This window comes from Cynocephalus volans, chromosome 2, assembly GCF_027409185.1.
Source record: "Cynocephalus volans isolate mCynVol1 chromosome 2, mCynVol1.pri, whole genome shotgun sequence".
In the NCBI taxonomy this organism is placed as follows: Eukaryota; Metazoa; Chordata; class Mammalia; order Dermoptera; family Cynocephalidae; genus Cynocephalus; species Cynocephalus volans.
The window spans coordinates 132,350,273-132,364,968 of NC_084461.1; the positions used below are offsets into that span (position 1 = coordinate 132,350,273).

The following is a 14,696-nucleotide window of genomic DNA, read 5'->3' on the forward strand; positions in this document are numbered from 1 at the left end:
AGATGTAAATTAAAACAACAAAATTTCAAAACGTTTGGGGCAGGGGACACTGGCCAGATAACTCAGTTGGTTACAGCATGGGATTATAATACCAGAGTCAAGGGTTTGGATCCCTTTATTGCCTAGCCACCAAAACAAACATACAAACAAAAACAAGAAAACAAAAAAGTTGAAGGGGGAGGAATGACACTAAAGTGTAGAGTTAGCTTTGGTTCTTTCTTTTTTCTCGGATATCAAAGTTAAGTCGTTATTAGTCTAAAATAATCTGTTATAACTATAACATGTTTTTTGTAAGCCTCACAGTAACCATAACAGAAAAACTTGTAAGAGACATACTAAAAATAAAGAGAAATCAAGGTACACTGCTAGAGAACACCACTCAACCACAAATGAATACAGTAAAATCAGAAAAAAGAAAAAAAGGATCAATAAAACAACCAGAAAAAAGTAACAAAATGGCAGTAACAAGTCTCTATATATCAATAATAACTGTAAATGTAAATGGGTTAAATGCCCCAATTAAAAGACACAGAGTGGCTCGATGGATTATAAAATAAGAACCAACAATATGCTACCTATAATAAACTCACTCCATCTATAAAGACACATACTAACTGAAAGTGAAGGGATGGAAAAAGATATTTCATGCAAATAGAAACCAAAAAAGCAGGAGAAGCTGTAATTATATCAGATAAAATAAACTTCAAGCAGGGAAAGTAAAAAAAAGATAAGGAAGGTCATTATATAATGATACAGCGATCAAAAAGAGGACATAACAATTCTAAATATATATGCACCCAACTCTGGGGCACCATTATATAGAGCAATATATAGTTATATATAGTTATATAGTTATATAGAGCAATTACTATTAGACTCCAACACAGTAATAGTTGGAGATTTTAACACCCCACTTTTGGCAAAAGACAGATCATCCAGACAGAAAATTCACCGGGAAACATCAGAATTAATCTCTACGATTAATCAATTGTGCCTAATGGACATATATAGAACATTTCATCCAACAACTGCAGAACACACATTCTTCTCAACAGCATGTGGAACACGTCTCTAGATTAGACCATATGTTAAGTCACAAAAAAAGACTCAAAAAATTTTTAAAAATTGAAATGATATTAACTACCTTGTCCAACCGCAATGGAATAAAACTAGAAATGAACAACAAAAGGGACACTATGGAGTCCATACAAATACATGGAAATTAAACAACATGTTCCTAAACAATGAATGGGTCAAAGAAGAAATCGATAAGGAAATTAAAACATTCCTGGAGCCAAATGAAAATAGAAACACAACATACCAGAACCTATGTGATACAGCAAAGGCAGTTCTAAGAGGGAAGTTTATAGTGATAAGTGCCTACATCAAAAAAAGAGGAAATACTTCAAATAAGCAACCTAACATTACTCCTCAAGGAACAAGAAAAACAAGAACAAACCAAACCCAAAATCAGTAGAAGGAGAGAAATAACAAAAATCAGAGCAGAAATAAATGAAATAGAAATTTTAAAAATAATACAAAATATCAATGAAACCAAGAGTTGGTTTTTTGAAAAGATAAACAAAATTGATAAACCTTTAGCTAGACTAACAAAGAAAAAAGAGAAGACTCAAATAAAATCAGAAATGAAAAAGGAGACATTACAACTGATACCACAGAAATACAAAGGATCATAAGAGACTACTACAAACAACTCTATGCAAACAACTGGAAAACCTAGAAGAAATGGATAAATTCTTGAACACATACAACTTACCAAAGTTGAATCATGAAGAACTAGAAAACCTAAACAGACCAATAACAAGTAATGAGATTGAAGCAGTAATAAAAAGTCTTTCAACAAAGAAAACCCCAGGACCAGATGGCTTCACTGCTGAATTCTACCCAACATCTAAAGAACTAATGTCAATTCTTCTCAAACTCTTCCAAAAAATTGAAGAGGAAGAAATTCTTCCAAACTCATTCTATGAAGCTAGCATTACCCTCATACCAAAACTGGAAAAAGACACAACAAAAAGGGAAACTACAGACCAATATCCCTAATGAACATAGATGTGAAGATCCTCAACAAAATACTAGCAAACAGAATCCAGCAACACATTAAAAAGATCATATACCATGATCAAGTGGGATTCATCCCAGGGATGCAAGTATGGTTCAACATATGCAAATCTGTACATGATGCATCACGTCAACAGAATGAAAGGGAAAAAACCATATGGTCATTTCAATAGATGCAGGAAAAGCATTTGATAAAATCCAACACCCCTTCATGAAAAAAACACTCAACAAATAAGTATAGAAGGAATGTACTCAATAAAAGCAATATATGACAAACTCATGGCTAATATCATACTGAATGGACAAAAATTGGAGGCTTTTCCTTTAAGATCTGGAACAAGACAAAGATGCCCTCTTTCCTAACTCTTATTCAAAGTTGTACTGGAAGTTCTAACCATCACAATAAGGCAAGAGAAAGCAATAAAGGACATCCAGATTGGAAAAGAGGAAGTCAGAATATCCCTATTTGCACATTACATTATCATATATATATAGAAAACCCTAAAGACTCAACCCAAAAATAACTAGAACTAATAAATGAATTCAACAAAGTGGCAGGATACAAAGTCAACACACAAAAATAGCCTTCCTATACACCAATAATGAAAAAGCTGAAGAAGAAATCAAGAAAGTAATCCCATTCACTACAGATACCAAAAAAAATGAAATACTAGGAATAAATTTAGCCAAGGAGGTGGTAAAAGACCTCTACAATGAAAACTATAAAGTATTGGTGAAAAAACATTGAAAAGGACACAAATAAATAGAAAGATACCCTATGTTCATGGGTTGAAAGAATTAACATCATCAAAATGTCCATATTACCCAAAGCAATCTACACATTAAACACAATCCCTATCAAAATACCAATGATATTCTTCACAGAAATAGAAAAAATGATCTTAAAATTAGTATGGAACTACAAAAGACCCCATATAGCTAAAGCAATCTTAAACAAAAGAACAAAGTTGGAGGGATCACACTTCCTGACTTCAAAATATACTATATGGCTACAGTAACCAAAACAGCATGGTACTGGCATAAAAACAGACAAATAGACCAATGGGATAGAATAGAGAGCCCACACTTGGTTAGAGTGCAGCCTTATAACACCAAATTCACAGGTTCAGATCCCCCTACCAGCCAACCACCAAAAAGAATAGAGAACCCAGAAACAAACCCACGCACTTATAGGCAACTGATTTTTGACAAACGTGCCAAGAATATACACTGGGGAAAGGACAGCCTCTTTAGTAAATAGTGCTGGGAAAACTGGATATCCACATGCAGAAGATTGAAAGTAAACCCCTATCTCTCACCATACACAAAAATCAACTCAAAATGGATCAAAGACTTAAATTTAAGATCTAAAACTATGAAACTACTGGCAGAAAACGTAGGAGAAATGCTGTATGAAAGCACTCTTTCGTGAACGAGACTACAAAGGTACAAGCAATAAAAGCAAAAATACACAAGTGGGACTATATGAAACTAAAAAGCTCTGCACACAAGGGAAACTATCAACAAAGTGAAAAGACAACATACAGAATGGGAGAAAGCGTTTGCAAACTACACATCAGACAAGGGGCTAATATATAAGGAACTCAGACGACAGCAAAAAACCAAATAACCCAATTAAAAAATGGGCAAAGGACCTGAATAGACATTTCTCAAGAGAAGACATACAAATGGCCAACAGACACATGAAAAAATGCTCAACATCATTAATCATCAGGGAAATGCAAATTAAAACCACAATGAGATATCATGTCAACCCAGTTAGAATGGCTATTATCAACAAGACAGAAAATAAATGCTGGCAAGGATGTGGAGAAAAAGGAACTCTCCTGCATTATTGGTGGGAATGTAAATTGGTGCAGCCACTGTGGAAAATAGTATGGAGGTTCCTCAGAGAAGTAAAAATAGATCTACCTTATGACCCAGCTCTCCCACTACTGGGTATATATCCGAAGGAAATGAAATCAATATATCAAAAAGACACCTGCACTCCCGTGTTCATCACAACACTATTCACACATAGCCAAGGGATGAAATCAACCCAAGTGCCCATCAACAGATAAACGAATAAAAAAACTGTGGTATACATACACAATGAAATAGTATTCAGCTGTAAAAAGAAGTGATATCCTATTGTTTGCAGCAAAATGGATGGAGCTGGAAACCATCATGTTAAGTGAAGGTAAGTCCGGCACAGAAAGACAAATACTACATGGTCTCACTCTCATGTGGAATCATAAAAAAAAAAAAAAAAAAAGTGGTTCTGATAGAGATAGAGAGTAGAGTAACTTTGACCAGAGATTGGGTGGGGAGGAGGGTAGCAGGGGGAGAAAAGATGAGCTAATGGGTACAAAGCTATGCTATCCACCCTAAGTTAATCACTGTGCAGTATATGAATTGATTAATACAACACATTGTACCCTACAAAAATAAATATATTAATTAAAATAAATAAATCTGAAGGGAGGATTCCACTTGGCCTTGCTTGGGTCCACAGTCCATCCCTTGGAGCAGTCACTATGGATAGGAGACAGGCATGCCAGGATTGTCAGCCCTGTGACTAGAGCATCATGATGGTCAATACTGTGGGACCCCATGGAGGGACTCTTTCTTAAAAGAAAGTGGAAAGACAGAAGCAACAGGTGACTGTGACAAAAATGTCCATCTTAACATACCTGGGCTAGAGCGTGGGCAGCCAGGTCTCCCTCTCTCCCAGAGAAGGCTCTATTGATGGTTTCTGTCCCACACAGCTGCCCCACCGCCACATTTCTGAGCCGGCCTTCAGGAAGCTGGTGGAGGACACGCTAAGCCAGAGCAGTAACCAGCTTCACTCCTTTCGAGAGAACTTCGAGAAAGTGCTGCCACCTCCCACCACACAAGTAAGTGTCCCTTCCTCCCCCCGAAGACTGTCCAGTTCTTCACCTGCCAGCGGGATGAGGCTCAGTCCCCTCTTTCCTTTCCTTTGTCTTTTCCCAGTGTTTCCTTTTACCCCTAAACATTTCCTGTCCCCCCCTCTCCTTTCTCTCTGTGGGCCGGGAGTGAGGGTGGGTGGGGTACACACCCACATACGTGCATGCTCTTCATGACCAGTAAGCTTAACAGCAGCACAGAACTCTTGGGTCAAAAATAGAAAAATCCAAACATTTTAATATCAAGTGAAATGAGACATAAGAATGGGCAAGTGGCATTAATATTCAAAAACCCGAACTTCCTCAAATTTTTCATCAAGATGTATCCTGTTCCGTCACTACTTTCTAATCTCAGCTTCAATACAAGATTCGAGATGAATAAAAAGTTTGAATAAGAAGTCATTTAAACTTTCTTCTGGCTATGGTATTTTTTAATTGCAAAAATCATTATTTTAGCTGTGTGAAGATTTACAAAGCTTTGGCTGACCAAATGCTTTTTTTTTTTTTTTTTAATATTTTCTTCTAAAATATAAGGAAAGGGTATTTTCCAGTCACTTGAAGAGTGTACCCAGGTGGTCTATGTTTTAAAAGTAACAGAAGCAGCCGTAGGGAGAAGAGGTTCCCAGACTGTGACAAAACCTAGATTTGAGAAAAATGAAACTGTGTGTTTGTTCACATGTGAGATATGTAGTGAAGGGCCAGGAGACAACTCCAGGATTCCCCAGGAGGGTGAAGGGGACCCACGGACACAGAAGAACAGGTAAAGGAGTTCAGCGGAGCTGGGTAGATAAAGCTGGCCTTCATACCCAGCCAGAGTAGAATGTCAAAGACCTTCAGGGACTCATGTCTGCCACAAGGGGGAGGCTGACTCCTCCTTGGGCCACATCGTTCCCACTTCCTACCCCACACTGAGAGCTGTACCTCAGCAGAGGTCTCACTGGGATGTGCCACAGGCCCTGTGATTTGGGGAAAGAGGAAGGGTGCAGAAAATAAAGGACAGAGTAGCCACTCAAATGTGTCTCTCTACTTAAAACACAGTAAGATAACATTTTTTTTAATTGGGAAAGCAATCCATACTTATTATAAAAAAATTAGAAGACAGAAAAAAAACCAAGCAGAAACATCCATAATCCCAGGGTGTGTTGCAAACTGGTTGGAAGACGCACCCCTTTCCACCCTCCCACCCCTGCCACACACACACATGAACCTATAAATTCCTAACCTATTTGGCTAAGGGTACGGAACCGAGTGAAAGTGAGGTGGCTTCCAGGAGTGGAGCAATCCCAGTGATGTGTTTACTTGCCCTCCCCGGGCACCTTCTAGGGGCCAGTCAGACTTGAGAAAGAAGGCGAGTGCTTACCACACCGCTGGCTTTTATACTTGCGTTAGTGCCACCATTCTGGAAAAAATTACCCCAACACCACTATTCCCCCCAAAAGCTACCGTGTCTCTACGCTTCTGTTTAAGGACCTGTTTAGAAACATTGGCCTCTCCTGCATCTTAATCCTGACTTGGCATCCCCCTTGGGGCCGGGATATGACAGAGTTTGTGCCCAAATGTCCCTGAAGAGCACTTCTGCCTACCTCACCATCTGCCCCCGGAAATAACCATAGAACATGGTGGACATATACGTACATATATACAGAGAGAGAGAGATTGAGAGGGAAAATATAGTCTACACTTAACATATTTACTTTCTATTGGTTTTACAAAAAGGGGACAATCACCCTTGAATCGCCCTTTAGTCCCTTCTTGTTGGTACTTTTGTTGGAAGCAGTGAATGGAAAAATAAAGTGAATGCCAGGAGAATTTTAAATGAGCTGAAAGTGCCACCAAATCTCTCTCCGCAGCTAGAAGGCAATTTCCATCTGGGCAAACCCTCTCCTGTTTCTACTAGGCCATTCACAAAGCTTACTGCAGTGCCTTGTCAATGGTAGGTGCTCAGTAAATACTTGCGCTCTGAGAACTTGCGGACTCAGAGGTAGCCTTCCCTCTTTCCCACACGTTGATGGTCTGCAACACACCAGCCTGTGCTGGCTGTTTAAGATGACAGATGGATAAAGCCTGGGGCCCACGTGAAGCTCATGGTCTGATGAGTTGAGAGACCTGCACAAGGCATTGTCCCCATGGGATAACTTAGCTTTATGTTATCAAAAGAATTTAGGGCCCAATCCTAGGAGGTCTATGACTGAGAAATTTCAGAACTTGAGTTAGAATTTTAGAGAATCCCAGAAATTAGTGCCCTTGGATACTAAGAGCCAACCATCTACTAGTGAGGGCACTGTTGCCCCAATCAGGATAGACCCTGTGATTGCAAGGTGGGATCCGACTCTCAGTATGTGGGCAAACAGTGGCTTTGACATATTAAGCACCTGTGTCTCTCTGTGTCCCTCCTCTCCCAGCCACTCCTTCCAGGGTCTGAACGCCAGGTACAGTCTCTCCTGAGCAGGTATGGCCCCGGGAAGCTGTACCAGGTGACAAGTAACGTCAGCGGGACTGGGACTCTGGACCTGACACTGCCGCGGGGCCAAATAGTGGCCCTCCTTCACAACAAGGACACCAAGGGCAACAGCAGCCGCTGGCTGGTGGACACTGGGGGTACGTGGGTCCCTGTGGGCCCTTCCTTTTCTTCTGGGAAAACCACCCAACAGTGCCAGTGGGGTGACATGGGCACTCCTGTGGGCCAAAGTCGGGCTGTGCAAATCCAGTGTGGGAATGAGTGCAGGTGACAAATGCATGGCTTGTGACACAGCCAGCCTACCGAGACTCAGTGGTGCACGAAATGCCAAAAAGAGGAACTCAGTCTTTCATTGCAATGTCCATCATCAAGCTCGATGTGTACAAGTAAGATAAGGACCTTCCTTGGGCACTTCACAGACTATCAGGGTAGACAGAGATATAGGCTGAGAACTTGCGCACCACCCTGAAAGACGGTGATGTGCACAGAGAAGGGGTGCTTGGATGCTGGCCACAATTATGAAGATCTCATGTCCAGAATGAGGGATGTGGTTATCCTGCCCCCTCTGCACTGGTCATGGCCTTGGAGCTCAGGCCTGGGTGCCCCAGTGCAACTGGGCTGGAGCCAAATGGCACCGTGAACCTGGGATCAGATGGCCCAGCGGAGAGTCTTCCAAAGAGGGGTGTGTGACCCACAAGATGAGGGGTGCACAGGATTATTGTTGGGGGACCCACAGACAGTTTGTCCCCCACTGCAGACAGCTTATTATAATTGTTACTTAAATGTTTTAATGTGTATTAAAAATATAATTAGTCTATAAGCCCATGATTTTTATTCATATTATTGTTATAGTATGAGACCAATTTTTAAAAAGTGAGTCAATTAAAATAATTAAGAAAGTAGTACGGGCCAGCCCGTGGCTCACTTGGGAGAGCGTGGTGCTGACAACACCAAGTCAAGGGTTGAGATCCCTTTACCGGTCATCTTAAAAAAAATAAAGGAAAGAAAGTAGTACAAATTAGACAGCAATCACAAAAGAGCACACTCATGACTTCAGCTGGGAAACAATGGAATGGATACTGAAGTGAGGCTTCTGGGGCCAGGAGGACTGGATTTGGATCCCAAATCTGCCACTTTACTATGTGATCTAGGGGAAGTTACAGAGCCTCTGTGAGCTTGGCTGGCTCAACATAAAATGGAAACCGACCTTAAGAGTTGATGTGAAAACTAGATAATCAAATGCCAGTTCTGGCACCAAGCATGCCCTTGGAAGGTGATAGCCATTCCTAATGATAGCTCCTAGAACAGCACTGGGGCAGCTGCTCCACGAGAAGGAGCTGGGGTCACTTGGAGACGAGGAAAGCAATCTCTGCCCCCTGGGGAAGGCAGTCCTGGAGGGGAAGCAGCCTTGCACTCGGTGGCCCTAGAGGACATGGGGCCAGTGGTGCCAGCACCAGGAAAGCAGTTTTCACACCAATCCAAGGAAGAACTTTTTATCTCTGTCAGAGCTGTTCAAATGGAGTGGGCTGCCCAGGGAGGAATGAGCCCCCTGTCACTGGGGTGTGCAAGCAAAAGCTACAGACAGTGAGTGAGGGCGGGGTGGTCCCAGATGGCCTTTTCTTGTCCTCATGAGTGCTGAGAAACTGTTGGAGGCATTCCCACCCATTGGCTTTCTCCACCACCAAAAGGGACGGGAAGCAGGCCGCAGCCAGATAATCTTCTGCATGTCCCGTAGGACACCGAGGGTATGTGCCAGCCGGGAAGCTACAGCTGTACCATGTCGTCCCCACTGAGGAGAAAATCAGAGGGCAGGCTGGGCTGCACAGGGTCTCCCAGCACCTAACGCTGGCACCCACCCCAGCCCCTGCTCCCATCCCCACCGTGACCCAGGTGAGTGTGGGAGAGGGCTGGGGACTTCCCTCCCTTCGGCCATCGGGACTGGGGCTTGGGCTTTCCTCCTCTGTCAAAGTCTATATTCCTCCTATCTGGAGGCCCCCCCCACCCCCGGTGAGGCTTGGGCCCTGATCAGTGGTCACACCGGTGTCCTGGTCAGGAGTGGGAGCTGGAAAAAGGGGCCTCCTGCCCCCTCCACATCAACAGAGACCTGACTCCTTGTGCCCCATCAGCAGGGTAGGTGGGGTTCATTCATTCATTTTTTCATTCAGTATTTGTCAGGCACTGTGCTAGGTGATAGATGTGATGATAACAAAAGTAAATCACAGTCCTTGCCTTTCTCAAACTTATAATCTGGGTGTGGAAAAAACAGTGATTAATTAAATAATTGCATGAATAACTAAAATGAATAGCAATGATAAGTGCCAGAGCCCTAGGTGTAGAGTGGTCCAAGAGAGGTTTTTCTGAGAAGAATGATGCCTTTTCTCAGATAGGAAGGCTGAGTAGGAATTAATTAGATAAAGGGTGTATGCTGGGGAACAGATGGGAAGAACTCTCCGGAAAGCATGCACAGCGCATGCAAGGACCCAGTGACAGCAGAGGCAGGGGGTGTATGAGGAACTGATGAGTCTGGGTGGCTGGGGAAGAGAGAGGAGCAGACCAGAGGTGCTGTTGGAGAAGTGAGCAGGGACAGGCCAGCAGGGCTGTGTGGCCATGGTGAAGGCGTCAATCTGTCTCTAAAAAGCAATGGGAAACGTGTACATGCATATTCATGGCAGCGTTATCACTAAGAACGAAAAGTAGAAACAACCCAAATGTCCATCACCATGAACAGATACATAAAATGTGGTGTAGCTGTACAGTGGAATGTTATTCAGCCATAAAAAGGAATTGAGTACTGATACATGTTGCAGCATGATGAGCCATGAAAGAAACCAGTCACAAAAGGCCACATATTGTTTGATTCCATTTATTTGAAAAGTCCAGAATAGGCAAATCCATAAAGACAGAAAGTAGATTAATGGTTGGCAGAGGCTGAGGGTAGGGCGAATGGGAAGTGACTGTTAAAATGGTATGGGGTTTCTTTCTGGGGTGATGATAATGTTCTGGTTTAGATGGTGGTGATGATTGCACATGCTAAAACAATGAGTGAACATGCTAAAAACATGGAACTATACACTTTGAAAGGGTGAATGTTATGGTCGGTGAATTATGTCTCAATAAAAAAAGAAAGTGATGAGAAGTCATGGAAAGATTTAGCTTTGCAAGGTTGGAGTCCTTGAGGGGGGAGGAAGCTTAGTGGGGTGGATGTGAGGACTGGATGGGGTTTTAGAGCTAGGGTGGGCACGCGAACCTTTGTGAATGGAGCTGCTCTCAGAGGTGCCCATTGCTGCAGCTTTGAGAACAGCGTAGACAGTCTCTCCGGGTTGGGTTTGTCTATCTTCCTGCCCTGACCATTCTTGGGTGGCTCCCCATGTGTTTCAGGTGGTAGCAGCATACCCCTTTGTGGCCAGAAGCAGCCATGAAGTGAGTCTGCAGGCCGGACAGCCCGTGACCGTTGTGGAGGCCCAGGACAAGAAGGGGAACCCAGAATGGAGCCTGGTGGAAGTGAATGGACAGAGGGGATATGTGCCTTCCAGCTTCCTGGCCAGGGCCCCAAGCCCAGCGCCATGGGGCTGGAGTGTGCCCTCTTAGGGTGCCCTATGTGGGATTCATGTTGCCAAGGGATGGGGGAGGCTTAGAGAGGCTGTGACCCTGGAGGTAAAAGAAGCAAAGAAAAGGCAGGGAAGATCAGTACAGGGTGTGTGAGGGGCACCCAGGAGGTAGCCAGAGGCGTGGCTGGTCCTTGCAGAGTTCCTGGTACGGGTGGGCGCTTTATGTCTGCATAAAGAAGTCATTCCAACTGAATACCCTGGACGGCAGGTCACAGTTGATTGGCCAGGACTTGCCATAGCTTATGGCTATTTGGGCCTGCTCGAGGGAGTGGGTCAACCCAGGTGAATGTTACCTGTTGCTGTGTGGTTCCAGGCACAGGGTGCTAAAGAAGTCCAGAACTGCCTGGCCTGACAGTTCACTTCCTATATGTGATATCAGAAGACACCATAGCTGACCAGTCATCTTTTATTTCTCCACACTGGGAGCTGAGTTATCTTGGGCAGTGAACCACTGGGCCTCTCAAGCGGGGGAGCTGTGGGTTTGTGTTGCAGTGAAGAGGTTCCCAGGAGACTCTTGACGGCCTGGGAGTGTGACCGAGTCACAGTTCTGGAATGTGTGTAGGCAAATTCTGAGGCTGTTCCAGGGAAGAGGGGGTTTTGACAGTGTGTTAGGTGGGGTGTGGGTGGCTGTTGGCAGTGGTTGTACCTGCTGCTGTTTTCTCTGGACTAGGGGACAAAGGGGCATGTAAATCCTGGAGGAAACTCTGTGAAGTAGGCGAGTAAAGGCTTGGTGGGTGGGGGAGGTTAACTAATGGCTTAGTTTCCTCTCTCTGGACAGAAGGAGGTGCCAAGGGAAAACCCCGGTTGTTTCAGGTTACCTCTGAGGTCCTGGAAGCAGCAGTGGACATGATGTCAGTTGGCTGTGGAACCTCAGACATAGGACACAACCTTAGTTTTCCTGTCCAAAAAGACCTCACAGGGCTGTGGAAAGAATGACAGGAGGCTGAGGATGTGGAAGCTCTTTGTAAACTGTGAAGTGTGATACAAACGTCAGTATGACCCGTGGTCTCAGGATGGCCCCAGAGTCACTGGCTCAGGCTGGCAAAGGAAGCACTGTCACCGCCATGCCACACTCCCAGGCCCATGGCAGCAGGTGCAGGTAAACAACATGGCATCCTTCCTTTCTCATAAACCCAGGATCTATCTCAGTGTCTTTCTCAATCCTACATTCCAGGTAGTGAGTCATCCCTTTCTAGACTCCAGAAAGTGGAGGCTGTACAGAGTAGTTCCTGTGCAAGGAAGACTGCCCCACTGGGGCCATGTCAGGTGCAGTCGCTGCCGGGTCATCATCTCTATTTTCTTTGGGCTGAGATGAATCAGAAGATTCACAGAAAGGGAAAAATGTGATCCAGTGTGATGTTTACACAACTTTCGAAGTTTGGAACCAACCAACTCAAGTTACAGATGTAAAACAGGTAGCAGATTAGATTTATTTCCAAGAACGTCTCTGTGTTATAACTCTAGTGCCTAAAGCTGTTAGCTCTGGTTTTTGAAGGGCTTTAAGAAATATAAATATGTCTGTATCAGACAGTCTTTAACTCGCCTCCTCTGGGCATGCTGAAGCATGAAGACACTACATAATGCAAGAGAAACTCAGTCCCACCATCCCCTTCCCAGCACCAAATTCGCTTTACAAGATGCTCTTGTCTCATTCTCCTTTCTCTTTCCTGCTCAGATCTCTGAGTAAAAATAGGAAACATAGGACAACAGATAATAAGATAGGAAATCCACATGTATTTACAGAGAGCCTATTGTATGCTGGGTCTCTAGCTCAGGGGTTCTCAATGTGACTGCTTGCCGAGGTTGCCTGTGCAGATTTAAACTATGATGGAAGCCAGGATCCCACCCAGAGTCTGATGTAATTGGTCTGGGGTGTGGCCTGGGCATCGAGAATTCAGAAAGTTCCCCAGGTGCCTCTACTGTGTAGCTAGGGTTGAGGACTTCCACTCTAGACACACAGTGGTGGGCAGGTAGACCTGGGGTCAGAGATGGCTGTGAGCTGTCAGCTAGGATGTGCCCCATCTGAGCTTTGTACCAGCTATTTCAAACAGGCAGCTTCAGAGGCAGTTTGAAATAGGACAGCCTGTTCTGTCAGGCCCCAGAATGTATATTTATTAAGTGCCATTAGAAGGGACCTGAACAAAATTGGATGTTCTTATAGGTATAAGGGAGAAAAATGAAATATACTTAGAACCAAGTATATCTCATGAAGGGAATATAAAAGTGTATTCAGTAGCATGTGGGTTATGGTTTTTCATAGACCAGGCATAATATTAAAAGTCTCTGAAGGGTAGGCAAATGCATATTGGGAAGGTGGAGAATGGCCTGTACACTCTCCAGCGAACTCTGTAATGTGCCTTTTCCCCCTCCCTACAACTTTTGCACTGTGTCTTGTTTATTTACCTATTGGGTTGTCTCATACTAAACTAGCTATTTGCCTATGAATCTAACAAGACTTCTAAGAGTTGAAGACTAATTCACAAGGGCACCCCTTGCTTCCTGTGGTAGAATGAGACCTCTTCAACCCTTTGGGCCTGAACTCAATTTTGGACATGAGGACAAGATTACTATATCAAAGGAAAAATGAATTCTTGGTTAATACGCTAAGTGCTAGCTCAGTGAGTAACTCATGTAAACTGCTGGGAATAAAGGACTTCAAAGATGAAAATGTCTCTGGAATGTGTGCGACTCTAACCACTGGATAGTCAGATGCCTCAGTGTGACATTTGTTCGCTGGACACATGCTGTATATAAAAATGGCACCTTGTTGATTCATGTGTTCATTTAATGAGTGTCTACTGTACAACCTTGGTGCCTTCAGGAGCTGGCCTCCTCTGACTCAGACATAGTGGCCAAGGAAGGCTTCCTAGAAGAAGTGATCCTCAGGCTGAGGCCCAGGAGGTGACTGGGGTTAGGTGAAGGTGTCCAGGAGGGCTCATGTGAAAAGCCCAGCTGGCAGCAAGCTCAGCATGTCAGGAAGCTGAGATGCTGTAAAGCTAGAACAGAGGGTGTACTAGGGTACTTTGAAAAACTCATGGAAAAATAGAATTAAAAGATAATACAAATCTTTCCATGAACTTTTCGAAGGACTCTTGTGTATTCATCTATTTCTGCTGCTTCTAACAACAGAAGCTGAAACTGGGTAATTTATAAAGAAATTAAACTTACTTCTTACAGTTTTGGAGCCTGGAAGTCCAAAGTCCAGGGAACACACCTGTGAGGGCCTTTTCCTTGGTAGCAATGCAGCATGTCACATGGCGAGAATGAGCTAAGCAAGAGACAGCTCACCTTCCCACTTGCTCTTGTCATAAAGCCATCAGAGCTGCGCCCAGGGCCACTCATTAAACCAACAATGGATTAAACCATTCATGAGGACAGTCCTCAGGATCCAATCACCTCTTAAAGATCCTACCTTTACATTACCATAACTGGACTTTCCACTCTCTTACCACTGTTACATTGGGGGTCATTTCTAACACTTGTACTTTTGAGGGACATTCAGCCCATGGCACCTCATATGCAGAGGTGCTGGCAGGTGCAGCGATAGATGAGTTAGAGAGGTTATCATTTTAAAGAATCCTGGATTTTATTCTGAGGGCAGTGGGGAGCCACTAAAGGGCT

The 14,696-nt window shown here is 43.7% G+C and overlaps 1 protein-coding gene across 1 annotated transcript in view; it reads left to right on the plus strand.

Annotated features, from left to right (window-relative positions):
• The window catches only part of ARHGEF37 (Rho guanine nucleotide exchange factor 37), a 46,643-nt gene extending 32,900 nt beyond the window's left edge, over positions 1-13,743 (plus strand). The window contains exons 10-13 of the mRNA XM_063086766.1: positions 4,851-4,979; positions 7,412-7,607; positions 9,203-9,357; positions 10,846-13,743. Coding sequence (XP_062942836.1) covers positions 4,851-4,979; positions 7,412-7,607; positions 9,203-9,357; positions 10,846-11,055 — 690 coding nt within the window. The 3' untranslated portion in view covers positions 11,056-13,743. The remainder of the gene's footprint in view (positions 1-4,850; positions 4,980-7,411; positions 7,608-9,202; positions 9,358-10,845) is intronic.
• The last annotated feature ends 953 nt before the right edge of the window (positions 13,744-14,696 follow it).